Here is a 25908-nt window from a genome sequence, read left to right as displayed (position 1 = left end):
ATATATCAATCCCTGAGCAATCGATTGCTACCCGCCGATATGGCGAGTAGTGAAGACGTAGCCCCAGACAGATTTTTGCCCAGATCCCTGGGTGATCCTCTCAAGGATTAAATACACAACCCTGGGTTTAGGAGGCCAATGTTCAAACCACTGAGCTACCCCTACTTCTCTGCAAGCCAAAAGTCATCTCCTGCAAGCTTTCCACAGTTTGCCCTCATCCCCAATTGCTGCCTGGCCTATGTTGCTTCAGCCTATTATGCAATCTGCACAGATTTCCAAATGAAACTTACATTTTTCCATGTGCCAACAGCCAAAACATAATGTGGCCGGATAGGATGAGGTGGGCATTTTACAAATACAGTAGTTTACACAAAGTAAAATAACAAGGAGCACTTTTGATTGATTGGAGAGATCAGAGCTGCTGTCATGAGCTAAAAATCTTTCATAAAGGCACATACCTCCTAGAACAGGCATTGTGGGACACTTTTGGAGGCCGATCAGAGCGCATTAACAGGACAGGTCGTCCACACTGGCACCATGGCACTCAAGCGGGGGTGCAGCAAATGTTATTCCACTTGCCGAGGTGGAGTACCAGGAACGCTGTAGCTACGGAGTCAGAGCACTCTACATGCCTTGCCAGTGTGAACAGGGAGTGAGCTAGTATGCACGGGGCTCCTTTATTGCCCACTAACTTGCAAATGTAGCCAAGCCCTAAGTAACTTGGCAGTGTGTACACCTCGGGAGTTACAGTGCTCAAAGCTCCTTTACTGCACACAAACTTGCCAATGTAGACAGGGCCTAAAACATGCTGTAAGTTGGGAGATGAGCCAGATATTAGCCCTGGAGAGACAACAGCAAGGAAAGTAACCAACGCCCGGGAGGGGTGACAAACAACCCATCAACAGCCATTGTCCAGCAAGGGCGCTACAATTCAATCAATACGTGAAAGCTAAAACCAGGAACATTTAGGGGGGGACAGAACAGGAGACACTGTCAGTACTGATCTAACATGCATACATACCAGGCATTTGCATGGGCCTGGCATGTTTATATATGTGGCACTGGTGTGCCCACACATGTGGTACTGGGGCATCCCTATAGGTAGCACTGGAAAGGACTTGCTATGCTGTCATACATGGCACTTGTGTGCTCCATATGTGACACTGTCATGGGCTTAAAACAAACAAATAAATAAATAATTGGAGCTATACCAGTCTCCTGGAACTGGAAGGGACCTTGAAAGGGCTTGATATGTTTCCGCACATGGCATTGACATGGGCTTAGCAAGAAGTTTGCATTTTGTGTATCCGATTCCCGCCCTCTGATCCTGCCAGCAGTGTGCAGCCCCCACCCCGCCCCTCCCACACTGTGGCAGACAACGTTCTGTGCAGACACAGCAGCGCCGCATGTGTGGGTGCAACAGCGCCACGTTGTATGTGAACACGCCAGGCCCACGGACGTGCCTTGCACGTTATGGGCCTCCGAGACCGGCCCCGACAGTGTCTCCTCAGGTCCCGCCCCGGCCTCCCCACGTCCTTGTTTTAGCTTTCAGGCGCAGGCAGGAGGCATGTGCCTTGGGGGAGGCCTCTCCCACATGACAGCAGCAGCAGCGCCTCCCAACCCAGCAGCGGGAAGCGGCGGAAGCAGCAGCCCCGCCCCGGCCGGTTGCTGCCCCAGTCCCAGGCGCAGCATCAGCCAGCCAGGCCGAGCCGGGCAGAGGCTGGAGGGGGCGCGCAGGCGGCTGCCCGCCGCTGGAATGGGGAGTCAGGCTCTGAGGTAAGGGGATCAGCGCCGTCTCGGCCGCGCGCCGCTGGCTGGGGGCTTCCTGTGAAGCCTCCTCGCCCGGAGGCGGGAATCCGCCCGGCCCCTGGCATCAGGGACCCCCCCGTGCCCGCAGGGAGAGGCCGGCCCGCCTAGTCCCCAGGAAAAGCTTCTCCCACGGTGAGTCGCCTCCCCCCGCCCAGCTCCGGCGAACTCCCCCTCCCCGGCGGGGCAGAGCGCTCGGGCTGCCCTGCGGAGAAGGGGGAGAGGGTGTCTGGGTTTTGCGCCCCACTCCCGCCGCACGGCGAGAGAGCCTCGTCCCCAGCGGGGCCTCCTGGCTGGGTCTGTTCCTGTCTCTTCTGCTGGAACCCCCCCACCAGCAGTGCGCTCCCCCTACGAATCAGCCCACGCTGCCCACTAAGCTTGAGCTACACTGAAGATTTAGGTCATTACAGCTACGGCATTTAGGGGGGTGACAGATCCACAGCAGAGTGCCACAGCCATGCTAGTCAAAGCCTCCCTGTAGACCTGCCCACCAAACCCTCGCTCTGTTCACAGGTCAATCAAAGGGTGCTTTCCCTAGACCCAGCTCTGTTACTCACATGTGGTGGTGTTCCTCAGGGCCGCCCGGAGGATTCAGGGGGCCCGGGGCAAATGGGGGAAGCTGCAGCCCTTGTACTCACCCGGCGGCGGTCCGGGTCTTTGGCAGCATTTCAGAGGGGGAGGGGGGGTTCAGTTGCTCAGGTCTTCAGCAGCACTGAAGGCCCCCCCACGATCTGCTCCGCCACTCGGCAAGGGCTCACGGGGCATTTCAGCGGCGGGGGCGGCCCTTCAGTTGCTCTGCGTCTCCAGCAGCACTGAAAGGCCCCCCGCTGAAATGCCGCCAAAGACCCAGACCACTGCCAGACCAGGGCTCGTGGGACCCCTGTGGGGCCTGGAGCAAATTGCCCCACTTGCCCCCCGTCTAGGCGACCCTGGTGTTTCTACAGCAGAAAAACCTGTGTCTGTGCTACGGTATTAGGCTTTGTCTACACTGGCAACTGAATGACAAAACTTTTGTGTTTCAGAGGTGTTAAAAAAACACCACACCCCGGAAGATAAACGTTTTGCCGCTGACAAGCACCGGTGTGACCAGCATTTTGGCGGCAGGAGCACTCTCCTGCCAACAAAGCAAACGCCACTCGTTGGGGGCAGAAGTTTCTTGTCAGCAGAAGAGCTCTCTCTCCTGCCAACAAACCCTTCTAGCGACACGTCTGTAGCGACATAGCCATGTCGCTAAAAGGTGCATAGTGTAGACATAGCCTTAGCCGAGGCATCGTAGCTATGCCACTATAGTCACTGTAGTGTAGACATGGCTTAACTTGAATGCTGATAGAGATACATTTCCTCCTACAGACCATATCAATACATGCATCTTTGAGCCTCTCTCACTGCTATATTTTGTTCAAACTACAGATCATTGGTTTCATTCTAGATAGAATAAGTCTCTGAAGACTCTCAGACAATATTTAATAAGGATTATTTGTCAGGGCTTGTAGGCAGTGTTTGTAATAGTACCTGGTAGGTTTCCCCTCTTACCATTAACAACTAGGATAATAGAATTTAGAGCCATACTTCTACTAATTATTGAATACATAATTTTATAACTTCCCATTTTAACTGCATCTGCCCTGATAATATTTTTGAACTCATGATTTGTCAGTAAAAGTAATATTGTACTTTGATTTTAAATTTCAAAGGAAATGTGATTTTGGAAGACACTGGCTATATTTTAAATTTAATCAGCTGGTAAACCCCATTTGAAACCTCACTTGGAACAGCGCTAATTGTGTAATTTTAAAAAAGTGAACATGCAAGGAGATACAGTCAATTTGAAATCTAGTCAATTCAAAGATTAAAAGTAGTTTCATGTACTACACCCACCCTTGAGTCTCTTTGCCAAGTTTTACCTCTTCCACTTAATTTTTTTTCCCTTGTTGCTGTGGGAAAGGCTTATACAAACAAGAGGAAACTGATTATGGTGAAACTGAATATAGACAAAATGATGTAAAATTACAAGGTAAACTTTCAGAAAACTAAAGATAAAATGTTTTCTAATCTTTCAATTATAATGTTCCTTGCAGCAATGATAGGATAGACTTTCAGATAAGCAATTTTAAGTTGATGCTGCCCTTTTAAGTTTCAGGAGCATATAATGTGTGTTCAAACTGTTTGAAAGCAGCTTACCTCTGCTCTGCACATTGATTTGTAATGTTGAACAGTGTTTGATTTTAGCTATAGATATGCAGCCATATACAGGTGCATATAGCCTTATTAATGTAACCTTTGGAAATTATTGGCTGTTCAGGCAGAAATGAATGTGGTATAATACCTAAAGAGAGAGAACTGAGTTCCTGCTGGGTATTTGGGTATATTATTACTGTTAAATACAGGATTTATTATCTAAATTAAGGTCAGAGACATTTTATATTTGTGATACTTGAACAATGAGAAATTTTTCTGGACTTCGGGATGTCTCAGGAGTTGTCAGGAATTTAGACTACTACATTAAATTTTATATGTTTTACATCTAACATTAAAATCTATAATCAACTAAATATTTCTGTTTCAAACGAGAAATTTTCACATAATCATGCCTAAGCCTGTCAGTAATTTTATCTTAACTTTTAAATAGGGTGGATGGCTAAAAAAGCATTAATTCTCCAGAAGAGGATTCAAGATCAACACTGAAGGCTCCAAAATGTCAAAAGAAATGCAAGAACTCCAGAAACAATGGCACTCCATGATGCAAACCATCCACACCAACTCCAATGTGGGTTTTGCATTATTTTATAATTTTACAGAGCATTATTTATAGAATACTTCTCCTTTCATCATTGCTGGAACATCATGCCCAATTTTATTTTATAGTTGTATGATAATGAAAATTAATTATAAAACTAATATTGAATTTCCAAAGAGAAAATTAGTTCCTTCTTTTAATAAGAGAACTCAAAAGAACTTAAAAAAATAGGGGCATTTCTATGGTACTTATTACTGTAACATCTGGATGCTTCACAAAATAGTAAGGTTCACAATAGCTCAGTCAAGTAGATGGCAAATATTATCCCCATTTTACAGATAAGGAAACTGGAGCATAGATTAAGTGATCTGGAACCGATTTTCTTATTCTTAATAGCATGCCATTACCTCTCTGGTGCATTCACACCAAAACACAGCATAAAGAAATTGGTGTTCTACCTAAGGCCTGGGCTACGCTAGCGGTGGGCTGAAGTCGAAGTATCTTAATTCGACTTACCTGGCCATCCTCACAGCGGCAAGATGACTGGTGCGGCTCCCCCATCAACTCCACTTACTTCTCCTGCTGAGATGGAGTACAGGCATCAATTAAGGAATTGATTTATTGCGTCCAGATGAGACACGATAAATCGATCCACGATACATCAAACACTACCCGCCTATCTAGTGGGTAGTATAGATGTACCCTAAGAGGGCTATACCGTTCTAACTATACTGGTATAATTAAAGCAGTACAATTTTCTAATGTAGATGAGCTTGCAGTGTCCTTACATGTAAAGGAGGGGAAGTTTGCAAGTTTATAAGTGAGGCAGGATCCCTGAACAGATTATTTATGCCCCTTAATTTAGAAGCTTTGAAAAAATGTCATCTAGATACTTCTCCTACTAACAGGATTTTCAGATTTTTAAACAAATATAGGTCATTGGATCAAAATAGTAGCTGGTAAAACTCCACTGAAATCAGTTGTGTTATACTGTGGACTTTCATGTTTTATTTGCCATTTTGGCTTTTGATACTTATTTTATTATGCACATGTTGAAGTTTATCAGTATCACAATGAACTGGATACTCCTTGTAAATTATTTTAAGCTATTGCTGAGGAATCTTCACCTCCAACTGATCTCTCTTCATTGTTTTCACTTCACTGTCCAGTTTTTAAAGATGCTAAAATACATGATCTGCCTTGCTAAATCCATTGTGATCTCTGCCTTTGTTTCAGCATATGTTGGAGAAACTTTTCTTTGATGTGTTCACTATAGAATTTTTGAAGCATTCAGACATGATGTTGATGAGTGCCCTAGAAGTGCCTAGACAGACAGATGCTCATACTTCTGAAACAGGATGGCCACTGCCTCTGACATTAATTCATCAACGTGTGTACTTATGAAATGTTTGTACCCAAAATGTCACTAAAATGGTTTTGACCCCTTTCTTAGGTAATACAGACTTTAAAAAAATTAAAATTAAAAATTCTACTTTTCTTCTTTCAATCGTTTACAGGTTGTTTCTTTTATGAACTCTCGAGTTGGCCAGTACTTAGATGATCATCCTTTTGTCGCCCTGTCACTGCTGGTGTTTATTGCAGTATCTGCTATTCCTGTTGCATTCTTTCTGATATTTGTGATTTCAACAACCATAGTGGCCTGTTTGGGGGTTATCGTCATTGAAGGTATTTTCTTTATCTATTTATTTCCTTACTACAAAGTTCAGTAACATTTAGGACAAAGTTATTTATTTAAAGGATTTTCCTTTCTCTTATCTCTGACCTGCAGAAGGTCCTGGTACAATCAAATTGTAGTGATCTTTTTGTGCGTATGTCTACTTTCAGAAACAGCAACAGTCTTTTAAAACTGAATAGTATTCTAAGTAAAAAGGGAGAAAGGATTTTCCTGTCTTGGGCGCAGATAATCCCAGTGCTGTACACTGTTAATCCATTTATCCTTGCCATGGACAACTTTCATCTCTGGCCTTCAAAGAGATTTAGCAAGAGCACATTTAGAAGAGCAAATAGTTTTGTTTTTTCTTCTGGACTGTAACAAATGTCATGTATTAAAGTTGCTTTTATCAAGGATACTTCCAGATCTCCTGTCCACCACCAAATAAACTTTGGGCCTGATTATTCCTCTCCCAGGCTCCCCCATGGAAAGCTCTCTGTGAGCCAGGGGATCCACTTGGAAGAGAAGGGACAGACCAGCTGACTTGAGACAGGATGCACATTGCTTGCTAATCAGCCCTGTAGAGCTCAGAGCAGGAAGATGATGTATTATCTTTCTGTGGAGGGGGAACCCCTGTAAAGACAGCCATTAGGAGAGGTCATGGCAGTGTAGCCCCAGTAGAGTTATTCTCCGCAGCCAAATTGTGACCAGAGCTGCTGGGGTGGCACAGAGCTTCTGAGCAGAAGATCCTAGCCCCCCCCCCCCTTTGCCCCCAATCCTTTGGGATCTGCACAGAGCCTAGAAGATGAGTGAAATTTGGGGTCTGGCCCCACAGGCTACTACACAGGGAGATAAGTATCACCCTATAAGACTCATCGGGGAAAACTCTGCAAAGAGAACCTCATGGAGATTTCCTCCCCTTTAGCCCACAGGATTTCCTGTGGATGGGGACTATCAGGCCTTCAACTACTACACTGTGAACAGATCAGCTAGTTGTTGTGCTACACCATTTTCAGTGATCATTTGAATTTGGGATGGCATAGATCTCCTGAACCTGGTGTGTATACTTGTATGTGTATTTGTGCAAATAAACTAATTATCTCTTACTAGGTGTTGTAGTATCAGTAGGTGGCATAGTCCTTCTTTGTGCGCTGAGTGGCCTGGGCGTCCTTTCATTGGCAGTTTCTGGAGTACTGAGTATTTGCTACATAGCTCTTTCAACTCTAATCAACTACTGGCATACTCCAAAGTAAGCATTAACATAGTGATCTATAGTGTAATGTCAAACTGCAGCTCTGGCTCGTCATTGATTACCGTTTGGTTCACTTAGGATAATAAACTTGTCATTCTTGGTCAGTATAGCATGTTACTCTAGCCATTAATATGCAGCAGGTGTCTGTCCAACCACTAATATTAATGTATATTTTAGTAGGAATTAATATAGTGACCTCTGGCTCTGTTTTCTAGTTATGGAAGAGGAGGAAGAAATAGTTATATGCAATTATACAATGCACTTTGGTTATTAATGTAGCCTCTTGTCAAACAGGTAAAATTATTCAACTTTTAAAACACTGCAACAAATTAACAGGGTTATGTGGCTGCTTTAAATATTAAGGGCTTGAACATACCAAATAGAAAGAATTAAGCCACTGTAAAGAAACACATGCTCTGGGAATGCTTTTAAAAATCCTGACTGTTCATGCTTTTATCTTTTCTCTCCCCTTTATTAAATGAGTCTCTTGTAGAACTTTAGCCATGGTTTGGGTTTCAGCCATTTGATTCCTGTGGTATTCTTGATCATTATGTAACTGTTAGTAATTCTTTAGATTACTAAATTGTAAGAACTTTAACAATTTTATTTCCTCTTACCTATGCATTGTGTGTGTTCACTTTAACTTGGAAGAAGAAAATAGAATAATTTTAGTTTTATAGCCATTTTCCAGTCAATTTACTTTCTGGTTCTCCTGCATTGTCACGATTTATGCAAAGCTTTTCTAGCAACCAATGCAAATAAATATCTATTTTAAAAGCAAAACAAGAAAACCTTTTAAAAACTGTGGAAATATTTCTGTTAGTGTTGGTTTTTGTAAAAGCTTGTTTTATAAAACCTGTAACTTATGCTTTGGTTAGCTATGACACAACAGTGTTTTTTAATTACACAACCACCTTTCTCCAAGGGCAAGTGTCATGGTACAATTCCCCACTCTGAACCTTAGCGTCCAAAAGATGGGGTACCAGCATGAATTCCTCTAAGCTCAATTACCAGCTTAGAACCTGTAGCGCTGCCACCAACCAGGAATTCCAGTGCCTGGTACGCTCTGGTCCCCACAAAACCTTGGCCGGGGACCCCCAGGACCCAGACCCTCTGGATCTTAACACAAGGAAAGTAAACCCTTTCCCTCACTGTTGCCTCTCCCAGCCTTCCCCTCCCTGGGTTACCCTGGAAGATCACTGTGTGATTCAAACTCCTTGAATCACAAAACAGAGAGGACAATTCACCTTCCTCCCTCCTCTTTCCCCCTCCCAGACTCTTCCTGAGAGAAAGTAATCCTGGCACAGAGAGAGATCAGCCTCTCTCTCCCTCTTCCCTCCTTTCTCCCCACCAATTCCCTGGTGAATCCAGACCCCGTCCCCTGGGGTCTCACCAGAATAAAAAAACAATTAGGTTCTTAAACAAGAAAAGCTTTTAATTAAAGAAAGGAAAAAAACAGTAAAAATTATCTTTGTAAATTAAAAAAAATGGAATAGGTACAGGGTCTTTCAGCTATAGACACTGGGAACACCCTCCCAGCCTAAGTATACAAGTACAAATTAAAATCCTTTCAGCAAAAATACAAATTTGAACTCCTTTCAGCCAAATACACAATTGAACTTCTTCCAACCAAACACACATTTGCAAATAAAGAAAACAAACATAAGCCTAACTCGCTTTATCTATCTAGTACTCACTATTCTGAATATATAAGAGCCTGTATTGGAGAGAAACCTGGTTGCACATCTGGTCCCTCTGAGCCCCCAGAGTGAACAACCAAAACTAACAGCACAGCACAAAAACTTCCCTCCCTCAAGATTTGAAAGTATCCTGTCCTCTGATTGGTCCTCTGGTCAGGTAACAGCCAGGCTTACTGAACGTGTTAACCCTTTATAGTCAAAGAGATATAAAGTGCTTCTGTGCTATTAACTTTTCTTATCTGTTTATGACAGCAGGTCTAAACTTAAAAATGCTGTATCAGCGCAGCTATATCACTGTAGCACTTTAATGAAGACACTCTAAGACAATGGGAGAGAGCTTCTCCCATCATCTTAGCTACTGCCTCTCACGGAGATGGATTAACTATGTCAGTAGGAGAAGCTCTCCCACTGACATAGCGCTGTCTACACTGGCGCTTCTGTTGATGTAACTATGTCGCTTGTGTGTCAATCATTCACATCCCTGAGTGACATAGTTATACCAAAGTAATTCTGTAGTGTAGACCAGGGCTAAGATGCAAGAAGTCTTGGGGCTCCTCTACAAATGCGACTAAGTCAGGGCACCTGGTTACAATACTGTTCCATTTTGTAGTGCAGACGGGACCTTAACTGTGTTCCATAACTAAGCTAAGGCCTTGTCCACTCTGCAGAATACAGTTAAGGTCCTGTCTATATTACAGATTGGAAGCAGGTTTTAACTGGGTCAGGGACAACTGTATTATAAATGGTCCAGCACACTAGAATGTATTAGTATTGTAAATGACGGCCTGAGTCACACTGTTACATGTGCAAAAGGAGCTAAAGAGGATTAAGCTGGAGTGCCACCTATAGCCTGCTTCTATTACTACTAGGAACTAGCTCTATCCAGTAGTACTACTTTCCAGGGTCCAAATCACCCGTCCAGCAGAAGGCAGACCTGTAGGGAATAAAACTGAGGGCTCCATCAGAGGATTTTTCTCAGATTTTGCATCTACAGGGCAGTATCCCTTCCATATTCAAGGACAAACAGAACCACCTGTTTCAGAGTAGCAGCCGTGTTAGTCTGTATCTGCCAAAAGAAAGGAGTACTAGTACTAGTACCTGTGGATCCTAAGAGATTTGCCAAAACATAGGGTTATCAGGCAGAAGCCCTGTTTTTGCGCTGGCTCCACAGCTCCCTGCCACTCCTGCTCTCCAGCAGCATGGCTTCAGTGGAATCATTCTGCTAGGTCTTTTATATCACCTGATGCTCCCAAAAATTTCCCCTCCTTCCTCCACATGAGAGTTGTTCCACATTATACAGCCAAAGCTAAAAAAAAATTCATCATATTCATTGCAGATCTTTCAGAGTAAGTGGACAACATGCATCAAGCCCATCCCCGTACATGGATCCCTGGCTCCAGTGAGATAATCACTGGGAGAGCACCCAGATAATTCAATAATAGTTGTTCTAGAAATGCTAGATAATAGGTTTGTCAACCCCCATACTGTGCAACTTTCTTTGTGTTGGGTAAGATCTCAACAATCTCCTGTGAAAGCATAACCCAGTAAATTTGACCATTCTTCTCATTATACAGCAGCCTGGTAAAAAAGCAAGAAGCTAATGAAAACAGTTTGCTACAGAGTAATCCACCTGTCGTGGACCCTTCTAACAAGAACACGAAGAGCGAATGAACAGGACTTTCCCAGCTTCCTGTCTTCCTTGATATGCACTTACTTGTACTGTTCTGAATTGTAACTTTGTCAAATACTCAAGCTTTGTGCGTTGTTTACGGAAATTGAGACTCAATATGCCTCTTTGGTTGTTGCTGTAAAATGAATAGAAACAGTATCTTAACCTTTAGTCAATTCACTGTCGTACTAAGTGTACAGGGCATGGTGAGAAATCTTCCAAATACATTATACTGTCCAATCCTGTTGCTATAAAAGTAATAATTTCCAATAAAATTGGGGCAGTTTTGTGCAAGAAGGAAGTGTGTGTTTGAGATTATAACTGGTGGTGTTAGAATTCTAATCTTAGATGGGGAATCAAAGTGGAACAACCTGACTGCTGCAGTTGGATGTTTTTGCACTTGAGAAATGGCAAAGCACAGCAACAAAAGGTGACACCTGTTTGAATACTAGAAAAATATTTGTAAGCCTTAACAGTGGTTATCAAAATATCTGTGTGGTAAAGAACTAAGCCTGCACCATCTTAAATATATATGTTGTTGGAAAAGCAAGTTAAAGCAAAATTTACTATGTATAATATTTAATAGCCTAAACCAGTGGTCTCCAAACTGGGGGGCAGACCCCCTAAAGGGTTGGGGAGGAGCGTTAGGGGGAACACAGCAGGGCCAAGCCAGCCCCCGGGGGGGAGCACCATTTAGCTCCACTTCTGGCCCCGACCACAGCCCCAGCTGCAGCATTGGCTTCACTCCTGACCGTGGTGCCCAGCACCAGCTCTGTCCCCACTCCTGGCCACAGCTTCCAGGGTGGGTGGATGGGGTTTGCGGATCAGATAAGGGGTGGGGGGGATGAGCAAAAAAGCTTGGGGACCACTGGTCTAAACTCTTGCATGTTCTGATAAGTTATTCAGAAGGGATACCTCCCTCTTTCTCCTTCTATCCCATGAGAGGTCCTGGTTAGGGGCTTAGTGTTTTGCCTTATGTGTCTGAGTGTTTTTGAAAGTCTATTTTGCTTACCAATTTTCACTCTTTGAATATGTAACTTCTGTGAACTTTTTCTGGGAGAGGGCAAATACTAAATATCTTTGCTTAAGCAGTAACCTCATGTATCTCAAAGATACTTAATTTAATAAAGTGTTATTTGTTTATCTGGGTTGTCTTTTTGCTGTTACCCTGTTTATCCTTGCTAAAGTAAGAAAAACAAGTTTTCAAAACTTAAACCATAATGAACATTACTTAGAACTAGCTTTCAGTTTTTACAAGCTCTCTCATCGTTTTGTATTAACCCAAACATCACCTTGTGAATTATTGCTAAATAAATTTCACTGCCACAAGCTGTCGCCAGTTTGGCATTATTTGAGAATATACAGCCCTCCTTGTCTTTAAATGGGCAGCGGCATTCTTGGTCCTCAGCTGGTATAATGTTGCAGCATTGCATGAAGTGGTACACTGTTTGTTTCTAAACTGAAGTTATATTTCAAATTATCCCTCAAAACAAATATGCCCCTTAGTGTATACCCAAATTTACTCCTGTCTCACACAAAGCTGCTGTATGACTGTAACTTAAATCAGGAATGCTGTAACCTAAAACTAAAAGATTTGTCTTTAAACACCTCCACAGAGACTTTTGTGTTAAATGAACTTAAGGTAATATACCTCTTATGTTCTTTGAGTCCTTTCCAAACCTTTCACATTTCAAATTTTATTTAAGCCATGACAAGTTCAGAGTATTGGCTTCAGTCTTTACTACTTGATAACCACACTTTTTCAGATAATCTATTCTGCTTAATGAAACTGCAGTCCAAGACACAAAGTTCACTTTAATTTTTCACTGTGCTGGTAAGTTTGTCACGTGCATATGTGCAGTGAGACCCATCTTTGGCTGTGCATCATATTATATACATTAGGGCTCCATCCTGCAATATGCTCAGTGTGCTGGTCCTTTCAATAAAGCACTTTCACACTTTAAGAGAAGTGTGAAATGTTTGCCTCTGAGTAGTACATTATGAAGAGAATTTCCTCATTATGGACCCCAATCCTGCAAAGAGTGTTTCCTCCTCCACACTTCATAACATGGTCAAATCAAAACTCATACAACTTTTTACCTCCTGTCATTTGAGCTAAAGAGCTGCTTTAAAGTTTAAAATGAGCAATTTTTTTCTCCACATTCCACATACTAGGAAAAAAAACAGCAGAAATTATAGTATTTTGCTTAAATTAAAAAAAAAAAAAAAACCACCTTAATCTTTGGACTGAGTGAAATCCTACAACATTTCATCCCAAAAGGTGAAATAACAATCTTACACTGGAAGTGTTTATGCAACTTTCACAATTGCTGCTACTTCCAGTTTTGGACCACATCCTCAGCTGGTGTACATCAGCACGGCTCCACAATGGATATGTCGATATCAGTCAGCCAAGGATTTGTATGGAAAAACATTGTAACATAGAAGCAGAATGCTGCACTTTTACTCATGTTCGGTGCTGACCAAGAAGAATTCACATCACAGCTGTAGTTAGTACAGCCCATCAGCAAGTTTTTATGATGTACACTTCTGCCATCTGTGTGAGTAGTCTTACCTGCCAGCTTCCAAAAGGAAAATGCGTTCTTGAGTGAAGCTTTCCACAGTGGCTGCTATATCTACAAGTGTGCTGGCTTTCAATTGTTGCAATAAAACAAACATTTCCCTTTGCACCTAGAAGAATTGCAGACCCAAGGTAAGGCAAGAGCATTGTAATGAAAATCTTGAGAAGCAGTCATTGCTCTGCACTTGTGTGTGAAGAAATTCATGTAATTGCAATTACGGTGACTCCAATTTTTAAGTGAAGTCTGTTTCTTCATACATTTCCCTTGCTGACATTGATGCTAATGGCACAGACTTGTGCGTAACAATTTCCCCCTTATCTCAAAAGCAAGAGAGGAGATGGTTAAGTCTTATTTTCTGAAACGAGTATAAAAGCATGCCCCAAGAAAGGCAGCAAGGAAAAATCTGGAATGATTGGGAGTCAACACATACTTTTCTTTTCAACCAGCCTTATTTCCCTGTGCAGATACCAGAATGGACCAGAACTGCAACGACCCAGTTGAGAATGCAGTTTGCAAATTACAGGGACTCCTGAGAGGCAGTATGACCCAAAGGGTTGTGATGCTGAAAGCATCCTGCCCTATCTGGTAAATTAAATGATTTTTTCCCTGCACTGTTAGACCTTAAAATGGTCACTGGTCAATGAACCACCAGGATAGAAATTATTTCTAAGTACTAGGAATCATTGTGGTTAGCAAGAATGGGACTTGAAATCACATCACTCTGATTATCAGCCTGCCTTTCCTTGCATTACTGCCTACTATCCACTCTCACTAGAACTATTATCCCTAGTATGTAATCTCATCTTCCAAAGTGACTAATATCAATGAGTCTACAGTTCATGCATGCACTGGCTGCTAAGATTATGCTGTAATTTAAGTTATGGGAGAAGCAAGACAGTAATTTAAATGAAAGCCTGGGTCCCACCTCATTTATTTAGTTTTTCCAATATTGTATTTATTACATGTAAATTCTATAAAACTTCAACAGTTTCACACAAACCTTGAAAAGAAATCTCCTGATTGGTTCCCCTCCTCTCCAAGCAGTGCCTGCCTGTGTTGACCATAAGCAGTCCTTGCTTCCATAGTCCAGAGATGCTTCAGTGGTTCACTGGAGTAAAATGTGGAATATTTGGGGAAGGGAGAGAGAGAAAGATGATGTCCTTCATCGGGCTGCAACTCAGCAGGTTTATCAGCAAATTAATAGCATATACAACTGAAGTTTAATTGTTGGCTCTTCAGATCAACTTTTCAGGCTGATAGTGTTATTGACTTGCTTATATGAGTCCTGAAAGCTACAGCTGCCCTGTATGTTGAATGCATGTGTTTGTGCATGTGTGTAATGTATTTCAATTTACTTGGCGCAAGTCCCACTGTCTTTTTATAGAACATTGGTGGACTGAGAAATAAACCTGTGGAGCCCAGTCACTGCCTTCTGCTCTGCATAAATGAGCTCTGCTTCTCTGTTCTCTCTTCCAGTGTGTTAATAGGCATTGGGCTAACAGCCTGCTGACAGGCACTTTGCTTCTTACATTCTGGTGTCAGTTTCACCTGGCATTGGTGCAGGAGCAGGGGATTCAGAGCTTTACAACAGCTGCTTTTTGACCAACACAGCAGCCTCTCCTGATTCTCAAAGCAGCAGTTTTGAGTATCATCACAGGATCTCCCAGGAACTGGCCACCTTTCTTCTACGTTAAACATCAGCACTGCGACATCTTCAAACTATTGATCAGATCCAATTACTGCCAAGGGATGGATTTTAAAACCAATTATACGGAGCACTTGAACGGCTGCACTGCTAACATCACCAAGGCTGTGCAAAACTTTTCCCTGCCTGGTAAGTAAATGAGTAGGTGAAAATATATATTTGTGTATACTGTCAGGAGGTCTTATATACAGGGATAATGGCTGATCACTTTTCTCAAAGCTAAAAGTGATGCGACTGGGGCTATTATGAGTCTACTGTATAACTAAGGAGTATGTGTATTATATATACACACACACACACGTGTACTTATATATGCATGCATCTGGTGTGTGTGCATATACACAGACACCTACATACATAGATACACATACGTACATATATTGTACACAAGGTGATACATGCGTGGTATCCACAAAAACAGATATGCTGTATCCAAACCTAGATGTGCATATTCATGTGTATACTGTATCTATATGTATGTTTGTGTGTGCACACATAAGTGCGTATATATGTATAACTAAGTTTGCTGTATATAGTCTATATCACTGTACGTGTACATACAGATACACATGTACCTCTGTCTATGTGTGTGAGTGTAAATAGTTTTGTACATATGTGTATAGGCATGTGTATTATATTAACACACCCACCACCTTATGTATGTGTGGAAAATATATTATTTTTAATGTTCCTATAAGCATATTATCGTTTTATTAGAAACCAGGATGTCCAGTTTGTAAAGCCCCCCATCTTCCCCTGCCCACAGCACACATGCCCTGATCTTTCTCTGCCTATGCTCTGTCTCTGCAGGTGAGCCCAGCACAGTAAGCTATGCTGACTTCTTCATGCCTGCCCTGTTTGGCATCATCTTCTTCCTAGGCATCATTGGTAACAGCTTGGTGATCTTCACAGTCTTTAAGAAATCCAGCCCCAGGAGCAGTGTCCCAGATATCTTCATCATCAGCCTCTCCATGGTGGACCTGCTCTTCCTCCTGGGCATGCCCTTCCTCATTCACCAGCTGCTGGGCAATGGAGCCTGGCACTTTGGGGAAACCATGTGCACCATTATTACTGCTCTGGATGCCAACAGCCAATTCACTAGCACCTACATCCTCACTGCCATGTCCATTGACCGCTACCTGGCCACCGTGTACCCTTTCACCTCCACTCGTTTCAGGAAGCCATTTGTGGCCATCCTGGTGATCTGCATGCTCTGGGCTCTCTCTTTCCTCAGCATCACCCCGGTGTGGATGTATGCCCGGCTCATCCCTCTGCCTGGGGGGCTGCTGGGCTGCGGGATTCGGCTTCCAGACCCGCAGAATGACATCTACTGGTATACTCTCTATCAGTTCTTCCTCGTCTTTGCCATCCCCTTTACCCTCATCACTGTGGCCTACAGGAGGATTCTTCTCAGGATAGCCAAGTCCTCAGAGGCACTTACTGGCCAGAGATGCACCAGGACCTGCACCAGGAAAGTGACGCGCGTGGCCATTGCCATTTGCCTGGCCTTCTTCATCTGCTGGGCGCCTTACCATGTGCTACAGCTGGTGCAGTTAACCATGCACCACCCCAATCTGCCCTTCTACTATGCCTACAACGTGGCCATCAGCATGGGCTATGCCAATAGCTGCCTCAACCCCTTCATCTACATCCTGCTAGGGCAGACCGTCCGCAGGAGGCTGGTGGTTTCTGTCAGGCCGGCTGCTGCAGGGGAAGAGGCTTCCCAGAATGGGGGCAACAGCGCACAGGGGGACCCCAGCGAGTCAGGACAGCCACTGCTGCACCTGATGTCTGTCTCTGGCAGGTAAAGAGATCGGCAGCAGGTAGGAGATTCCCACACAGCCCAGAAAAGCCCTGGTGGTCTCATGTACTAACTATAAACATTCCCCACCAACTCACACACAGATGTTTGGCGGAGTACCAATGGCTGTCTGTGGTGGGAGTGGTTCCTCTGCCTAGCTGATCTCTTGTGGCTGGAAACAAGATTTCTGCAGTGTCAACATTTGGGCTGGGTTCTGTCTGGCACTGAACCAGTTCACGTTCGTCGTCTAAATTCTTCATGGCTAGATGTGAATTACTTTCCCCCTGACATATGAAAGACTTTTTCACTCTTCATATATTCTCAGTGGAAGGGCCCAAGCACCAAAAATTTTAGTGTTGGCATTAAATTCCATACAAGCAATGAGCCACGGCTTGGCTGAGAGGCACTTCCATTGGATCACGCTTGGTGTGAGTTTCAACTTGTTTTAAGTGTGTGAAGAATGAAGATGTCTTAAGACAAGCTCTGATCCTTCTCCCCTTGGGGGGCAGATCAGGAATCTAAAACATTTTAAAGTAATTCAACAATAGCATTTTCACTTCTCTATTTACATCGTTCCATCTGCTTGCAATCATTAACCATGGCCAATACTGTAATCATTTTCTAGTGATCAAAGCCAGCTTTCTGCCAGCAACATCAGCTGTCCCAGAGCCAGAAGAATAATTTCAAGTGCATTTAAAATTAAATCTATGGATTGAAAATAACCAAAGAATGACTGTTCTGAACTGTATTATTATAGTATACCCACCAACATGACTTGAATGAACAGCTGTCACCAGGTCATCAAACCATTTCACAGTGGAAAATAATGATTGGACTCTATGCACATCATTACACAGAAGTGTTTGCTGACACTGGCAGCATATCACGTCCACGTTCCTATCACCATAAAAGCAGGTAGCAATGCTTTGATGAACATAGATTTCCGAAGCATTAGGCCCAGGACTTTCAAACATTCTTTTGGGTGACTGTTTTTGGTGCCTAATGTGAGACACCTTAAAGGAACTCAATCTTTAGAAACTTCTAAAAAAGATCAGGTGTCTTAGGTATCTCAAGTTGGGCACCCAAAATCACTAGTTTTGTTTTAATATTTGCCATTTTTATTATTAAAGCAGTAATGAATGTCTATGGCCATAGATATATGAGAGAATGGAAAAGACGGTAGTAACAGCCAAGTTTCCATAACACTCATTATTCCTATCATTGATCATCAGAAGACAGCTTTTCATAGTTAAAAAAACTCTTAGCTTTTTAAAAAAAAATATGGTGGTGGGTCCATAAACTCAGTACAAGGCAAAACAATTTACTTTAAAGACTCACACACTAAATCAGAATTTATCTTCATGTTCTATTAAGAACTTTAAAGTATACACGATCCTCTGTCAGTGCCATAGCTCTTATATGTCTATATTGTGTTCTATTCAGGTTCCTGGACTATGGTATTCAAGTACCTACGTGCTAACTGAAAAAAAAATGTGTTTTTGGTTATTTTATATGTACTGTGTAACTCTGAATTTCCCAGCCTCTTATTCTAATCTATCTATCTATCTTTAAGCCTCTTCGTCTATGAGCTGTCCATTTAGCCACCTGTATGCAGAATGAATACGCCATGTAACTGCTCACTGGAGACGTGCTACCAGGAACTCTCCCAGGCTGTGGCTGTTTCTGGAAGCCCCAAGAGGGAGCGCCACGGATGAGAGACTAAAACCCTCTTCTTAGAGTGAACCTCCAAGAGGCTAGAGAGGATATTTGTCTCCACCCTGCATGAACATGAGACCCATAGAGAGTCCCCAAAGGAAGTGCGGAGCACTTGCCACAGCAGCTGGTATGCACATGCACACACACTTCTGCATGGGAAGGGGGAGATCTGGATGCATGGAGAGTACTCTCCAAGTCCATTTTAAAGCCCAGTGAAGTCAATGGACAGTGTCCCATGGTTTCACTAAGTTTTAATCAGAACTCTTGTGCAAACTTGAAGGGGTGACCTGGCCCCAGAAGTCTATGCTTTTCCTATATATTCTCGGGTTTACATGCCTCCATTTGTCTGCACAGTTGAATGTTCAGCATTTACTCTCTGCTATACCTTCACCTTCTCTTTCTCCACAGAAACGATTAACTAGACCATGTCATATAAGACTTTGTCATTCAACTTTGACAGCTGCTAAAACAGTGGTCCTACTGCTTTCTCCAAAAGCAATGCATGGGTATATTCCACACCTGCACAGAACCTCACACATCATGATCCCACACATCACATAGCAGAGGGCACTATTAGCAATAAAAAAGGTTTATGCTTTCCTCTTAACTTTCCCTTCAAGGTCCTGAAGCTCAGCTAGTGTAATTTCCATTGAAGCCAATGAAGCAATGTTGATTTATACCAGCTGGGGATCTGGCCCTAAATGATCTATTTACTTGTGCCTTTTAAACTGATTTTTCATCCTAAATACTTGATGCGAGTCAAAATAACGAGTTTTAACTTTGACTGCAGATGCTAACCAGACATGGATTAATTTCACTCTAACATCCTTATGATTCTGGCCTCTGACAATTCATGAGAGCAACTATCATTTTAAAACTCTCTGCTGGTGTTGTTTGTTCATTTGTTTGTTTTAAACATCACCGTATCATCAGTACCATATCATCACTAAGATTAATATAATGTCTGACCTGGGAAAGTTAGAGTGCTGATGGCTGGTACAGCTCAGGCCAGGTGTGCCTTGATTATTACTAGAAAGTATAATCCTTCAGATTGCTCTGTGATAGAGTTCAGTAAGTAAAACAAATACCCTTTTGTTACAGAAAAGAACACTGCTATTTGAATGTTGCACTATTTGTGAGACTAGATGATCACAATGGTCCCTTCTGCCATGAAATCTCTGAAAACCAACTCATGGCCATATTAGACACTGTTTTCAAAGGTCAGATTGTTTTAAAGCACTTGGAGTATTTACCGTGTCCCAGGGCCGCCCAGAGGGGGAGGCAAATGGGACCATTTGCCCCAGGCCCTGGGCCCTGCAGGAGCCCCCATGAGAATATTCTGTAGTTTTGCAACTCTTTTTTTATGGAAGGGGCTCCCGAAATTGCTTTGCCCCTGGCCCCCTGAATCCTCTGGGCGGCCCTGCCATATCCATCCTATTTCAGTGGCATTAGATTGGTTCAATTAATTGACCAGGTGTACAGTCACATAACCATTACTTGTAACACGTGAAAGTAGGTGGCTATATCAGGAGGTGGGGGGAGAGGCACATTCTTGCAAGTAGACATCAGTGACTGTCCAGTTGCATGTTTATAAAATGTTCAAAAGTGACTTTGCCATCCAGATTATCCAGTCTTTACTCTCCCCTCTACAACAGCTCTTTTGTGATACAGCACACAGTTAAACAGCAAGATGATGGCTATATTCTGCATCAGGTAATACAAGGAGCAGCATTATGAACATCAACTTCTCTGCACTGTTTTTCCAAAGTCTGTTTGGTAAAAGAACTCCTTGGGGGAGAAAGTGTCCCATCATGCTCATGAAAGGCAGAATCAGAGATTAGATGTATCCCTACACTGCCGGGTGTGACTCATGTCCAGGCTTGGGTGCATGCGAACCCACGTGAGCATTCACAGTGCAGAGCCACACACAACCCATACCTGTGCAACCATGTCCACGTTGGCACTGCAGTTACATGGGGGCTAGGGTTTCTGGAGGAGCATATCCCGGGATGCTGAGTGCTTCACTAATTGGAGTCATTCTAGGAATTGCTTTGCAATGTATTGTGGGAGAAGTTGTCTGTCCTTCCCAAGTCTCTGTGCAGAAGTGTTCTTAGCTCTCCTTATTTCTGTCCATTCCAGCTGGAACCACACTGTGGATTTAGCACCAGTGGGTGAGACATTATTGCAGAGTACAGACAGGCATGGAAGAGTGGGAGTATATTTCAGTAGCAGTTTCTGACTCTTGGAAGGTGGTGGCTGATCTCAGGAGAGTTCATTTATTACACTCTGGAGACACCTGTTATATGCTGCAGTAGCTCAGGATTGCCCATGAGTAGCTCAGCATTTCTGGTGTAGGGCAGTTAGCACAGCATAGTGGGGTCATATGGTAATGCAGACCTGGGATGACTAGCAATGCCTCCAGACCTTCATAGAGCAGTATGAAGAGCTTGCACCTACTTCTCGCTGTCAGGACAAACACAGGAGGAAGGCTGTACCAGTACAGAAGCAGGTTGCTATTTGCTTCTGGAAACTGGCTGTGACAGGATCCCTGCAGTGCAGCCTGGGACTGTGGGACCGCTGTGCCCCCTTAACTCTCCAGCCTGGGCTGTCTCTCACAATGCTCTGCTAGTGACGACCTCCAGGTGTTGTCACTCAGCACAACAGCATGTGGAGCCCCGTATCCAGCTATATTGCATGAACGCTCCCAGATCCACTCATGAATCACATTGAGAAAGGCACCAGCCAAGTCTCCCCAGGTCCCAGCCTTGTATCTCACGAATATACCGTCTTGCACTGCTCAAGATGAGCAATACATATTTATTGATTGGTTCACCACTTCGTCGATGTAAAGTGGATATACACTAGCCCTTGCAAACCTGAGCAAACACCCTTACCAAACACTTCAGGCAAACTCACTGGTAAAGATAAACAGTTAAACAAATATATTGACTACAAAAGATAGATTTTAAGTGATTATAAATGATAGACAAAAATTCAGAGTTAGCTACCAAAATAAAATATAAGCACACAGACTAAACTCTATTAGACTAGGCAACAACTAGATTAAGCAGTTTTTCCTCACCCTACTGGATATTCCAGTCCTTAATGTATGGGTTTATCCCTTAAACTTGGGCCAGTCTCCTCTGTTGGAGTCTTCAGTGTCCTTGCTCCTTGCAGCATAGGTGGGGAAGGAGAAAGGCCTGGCATGTAGCCACTGTGTTCTGGTTTATACACTTAGTCCATGTGCTTGGAGAACACAAGTCCAGGCATGCCTGGTGGGCATTGCTGAGCCATAAAGTGAAGCAATACCTCCAGTGTGTCTCCTGAGAGAGAATCTTTGAATTGTAACTCCTCTGCTGGACAATGGCTGGTGATATCTGGACAGCACCCACCCAGGCATTGGTTACCTCACTTGTCATTGTCTCTGGAGAGCTAGTATCTGGGTGCTTCCCCAACCCACCACATATTTTAGTTACAGCCATACAACACAATTCTCACAACTCCATATACCCTACAGCCCTTGACTGACCACAAAGGCAGGTTCGTGAGCAACAGCATGAGGTACTAGCAAGGTGCACATGATCGTTGCAGTGCTCAGGATATCTGTTTGGACAAGCAGGGACCATATTCCCTCCAAATAACACAGTTATCAATGTAGTGTCTGTGTCCACTGTCATTTTAGAGGACCCTGCTTACCCCCTACTGGTCTGACTCATGAAACTGTACCCTGATCACAAAGCACGTAGCAGAAGCAGCTGTAATTACACAGTTAGATGTTTCTCCTAAGCATCTTTCTAATCCCCAGTATCATGTATCAAGTGGGAGGCACTTTTTACACCACTATTTTATTTCAGCTTTGGAATGCTGTCTGCAAAGACCTAAATGAATATAGCATTTGATTCCTCAACTAAGCAGCTGCAGCACAGCAAGAAGGCAGACACTTTTAACAGCAGCCACTGGGGAAGCTGCCCACACAGGAGGCACTGATGTAATTTTTTTAAAATGTAATTGACTGGACCTGTATTTGCAAATAAAGGTATCTGACATTAATTTAGAGTAGGAAACCCCATACACGCTTTGACAGGCAGGGCCGGCTCCAGGCCCCAGGGCGCCAAGTGCGTGCTTGTAGCAGCATGCCGCGGGGGGCGCTCTGCCAGTTCCTGGGAGGGCGGCAGGCAGCTCCGGTGTACCTCCCACAGGCGTCCCTGCCGAGGGTCTGCCTGTCCCGCGGTTCCGGTGGAGCATCCACAGGCAAGCCTGCGGGAAGTCCACCGGAGCCGCGGGACCAGCGCACCCTCCGCAGGGACGCCTGCGGGAAATCCACCGGAGCCGAGGGACCGGCGAACGGCAGAGCCCCCCCCCCCCCCCCCCCCCCCCCCCCCCCCCCCCCCCCCCCCCCCCCCCCCCGCAGTGTGCCACCGTGCTTGGGGTGGCGAAATGGCTAGAGCAGGCCCTGCTGACAGGAATACCACTACGGTTGAGAAATTGAACCCAGAAAGTCAATTCTGGTTCCAACAGCAACCCTTCCTCCCCAGCCTTAGTCACATGTATGCAGATAGCGGTTTAGTAGCCTATAGTGATGTGACAAACATGACCAGAAGTCTGGACAGACTTCTCTGTGAGGAGGTGAATGAGAGTGAACATGATAAAGTTTAATAGCGAATGATACAGAAATGCTATCCTGCGCTTTCCTATTTCCCTTTTCATAGTGTAAGAACAATAGGACAGGCAATTAAACCGAAAGGCTACGAGTACAACATGAATTCAATTAAATACTGTTTTTTTACACAATGCATAGTTAGCCCATGGAACTCATTGCAACAAAGGCTGAGAGACTAGTAGAACTGAAAACAGATTAGACATTTCTATAGAAAAACAAAAGCATCCACAAGTACATTAGGTGGGTTAGATCAATCATTTTTAAAGAAGGGTTAAGCCCAAGCCCTCACGTTTCAGGGCCTCCAATGGTCAAACATTAACTGGGAAACAGTGTGGCCCAGTGGATAAAACTCTAGCCTGTGACTCAGGAAAGATCTAGGTTTATTCCCAGTTCTACCTCTGGTTTGGTGGGTGACCATGGGCAAGCACCATTACCACTATGTGCCGCAGTTTTCCCAGCTCTTGGACGCAAACCTCTTTCATAGCACACTTGGAGATTTATGGATGATGAAGGCTGTATAAGAGCTAGATGGGATTAGTAGTAGTACTAACTGAGAAGCTTGAAAAGAAACTTCCACTATGGGCATATTATTACATATGTGTTCATTATCTGGAGTCAGTGCACTAAAGTCAATATTATTCACAGGCTGTGTACCTAGGAGCAGAGTCTGCTCTATTGGGTTTGGTTTGAAAAGTGACATAGTTGGTTTCATGATTAATTATTGGAATAATCTCAAGTAAGAGACTGACATTGGTCTATGAAAAAAACTGCAAAAATTAAGCACATACAACAGTGATCCTCTAATATGCTACCAGTGACAGTGCATCTGTGAACCTCAGAGCCAGAACTCCAGAGACAGATGATGACCAAACAACAGATACAGCTAATAACCAGAGCAGAACAGAAGGTAGTGATGGATTATATGGCACATTTCCAGAATGAAATACTTGGTTCAACATGAACAGTAACTGATTATTAACTAATTAAAGACAAAGTTGGACTTTTGATATTCAGTATTAGATCAGAGCATCACAAGCTACGAGATGCATAAAAAAACCTATTCAAATATATCAAACAAGATGCATGTGAAATAAACAGTATACACTACTTACTCTCTGCTCTCCATGGAAAAACCAATGCTCAGGAGCAGAGTTCTCCTCCCACATGCTTTTTCCCCATACCCATGTCCCTCACACATCTTGTTATTCTGCTCTGATCCTGCCTTAATTAAATAATAAACTACTCAGCACAAGGACTATGGGGTTTTTAAATGTTTACAAGGCATCTTACAAATCTACTGCAAGTGAGGAAGGAGTAATCATAATAACATAATTGTTCCCTGCATTTAACTCTTCTTCTAGACATTCATCTTTACATACCAGATACTTGTCTTACCATTATACCTTTCTCAAGCATACTGAAATAGAGGTTTTTCAACACATATTCACTAACATTTGAGTCACACATTTCTGATTAGATATTTTAAAGGCATCTTAAAAGTGCTTAATTGAAATGGGACTTGGGCATTCAGAACTCATAAGCAGCTTTGAAAATCTCAGCCTTTTTGTCTAGAGGAAGCACAGGGCTGAAATCCAGGAACTCTTCAGCTGTAGCTGAACAGGCAAAGCACAACTTTTCTGCCTTAGTTTCCTCATCTGTAAAATGGGGACAATCATAGTACATCGTTACTTACCTCAAAGGGGTGTTAGAAAGATTAGCTCCTGTTTGCACAGCACTCTGAAAATGGAAAGTGCTATCAGAGCTAAGTATTATTAAAGCCCATTATTACTTCTGAGGGTTGCAGGGTATCATAACCTTAGTCCCAGATTTGGACCTTAGCGTCCAAAATATGGGGGTTAGCATGAAAACCTCCAAACTTAGTTACCAGCTTGGACCTGGTACCTGCTGCCACCACCCAAAAAATTAGAGTGTTTTGGGGCACTCTGGTCCCCCTGAAAAACCTTCCCTGGGGACCCCAAGACCCAAATCCCTTGAGTCTCACAACAAAGGGAAATAATCCTTTTTCCCTTCCCCCCTCTCTGTTCCCAGTCCTGGAAACAAAAGTACTTTCCTATTCCCCCAGAGGGAATGCAAAATCAGGCTAGCAATTCAACACACAGATCTCCCCGATTTCTTCCTCCCACCAATTCCCTGGTGAGTACAGACTCAATTTCCCTGAAGCAAAGAAAAACTCCAACAGGTCTTAAAAGAAAGCTTTATATAAAAAGAAAGAAAAATACATACAAATGGGCTCTCTGTATTAAGATGATACAACACAGGGTCAATTGCTTAAAAGAATATTAAATAAACAGCCTTATTCAAAAAGAATACAAATCAAAGCACTCCAGCACTTATATTCATGCAAATACCAAAGAAAAGAAACCATATAACTTACTATCTGATCTCTTTGTCCTTACACTTAGAAACAGAAGACTAGAAAGTAGAAACTGCTTCTCCAAAGCTCAGAGAAAAGCAGGCAGGCAGACAAAAGACTCAGACACCCAATTCCCTCCACCCAAAGTTGAAAAAATCCGGTTTCCTGATTGGTCCTCTGGTCAGGTGCTTCAGGTGAAAGAGACATTAACCCTTAGCTATCTGTTTATGACAC

At 43.4% G+C, this 25908-nt stretch overlaps 2 protein-coding genes across 3 annotated transcripts; both read left to right on the top strand.

Moving 5' to 3' along the window:
- Nucleotides 1-1532: 1532 nt before the first annotated feature.
- LDAF1 (lipid droplet assembly factor 1) lies at nt 1533-11133 on the top strand. 2 transcript variants are annotated; one of them, XM_050968904.1, is made up of 6 exons: nt 1533-1776; nt 4436-4573; nt 6061-6229; nt 7326-7464; nt 7683-7761; nt 10742-10834. In XM_050968904.1, the coding sequence occupies exons 2-5, from the start codon at nt 4502-4504 to the stop codon at nt 7744-7746; spliced, it is 444 nt and encodes a 147-aa protein (XP_050824861.1). In that variant the 5' UTR covers nt 1533-1776; nt 4436-4501; the 3' UTR covers nt 7747-7761; nt 10742-10834. The 2 variants fall into 2 exon arrangements, with proteins under 2 accessions (XP_050824861.1, XP_050824860.1); XM_050968903.1 differs by lacking the exon at nt 7683-7761 and having other exon boundaries at nt 1543-1776; nt 10742-11133.
- A 4034-nt stretch (nt 11134-15167) lies between these two features.
- On the top strand, nt 15168-16931 carry MCHR1 (melanin concentrating hormone receptor 1). Its single transcript, XM_050968901.1, has 2 exons — nt 15168-15252; nt 15934-16931. The coding sequence occupies exons 1-2, from the start codon at nt 15168-15170 to the stop codon at nt 16929-16931; spliced, it is 1083 nt and encodes a 360-aa protein (XP_050824858.1).
- The last annotated feature ends 8977 nt before the right edge of the window (nt 16932-25908 follow it).

The sequence above is a fragment of the Gopherus flavomarginatus genome, chromosome 9 (assembly GCF_025201925.1).
Source record: "Gopherus flavomarginatus isolate rGopFla2 chromosome 9, rGopFla2.mat.asm, whole genome shotgun sequence".
NCBI lineage: Eukaryota > Metazoa > Chordata > Testudines > Testudinidae > Gopherus > Gopherus flavomarginatus.
Note: the sequence above shows the minus strand (reverse complement) of the source record. Positions and strands in the feature narration are given on the sequence as shown.

Coding starts and splice junctions, on each gene's coding strand:
- MCHR1 (XM_050968901.1), top strand. CDS start 15,168: ATGGATTTTAAAACCAATTATACGGAGCACTTGAACGGCTGCACTGCT. Junction 15,253..15,933: donor GCAAAACTTTTCCCTGCCTG/GTAAGTAAATGA, acceptor CTGTCTCTGCAG/GTGAGCCCAGCACAGTAAGC.
- LDAF1 (XM_050968903.1), top strand. CDS start 4,502: ATGTCAAAAGAAATGCAAGAACTCCAGAAACAATGGCACTCCATGATG. Junction 6,230..7,325: donor GGGGGTTATCGTCATTGAAG/GTATTTTCTTTA, acceptor ATCTCTTACTAG/GTGTTGTAGTATCAGTAGGT. Junction 7,465..10,741: donor AACTACTGGCATACTCCAAA/GTAAGCATTAAC, acceptor CTCATTATACAG/CAGCCTGGTAAAAAAGCAAG.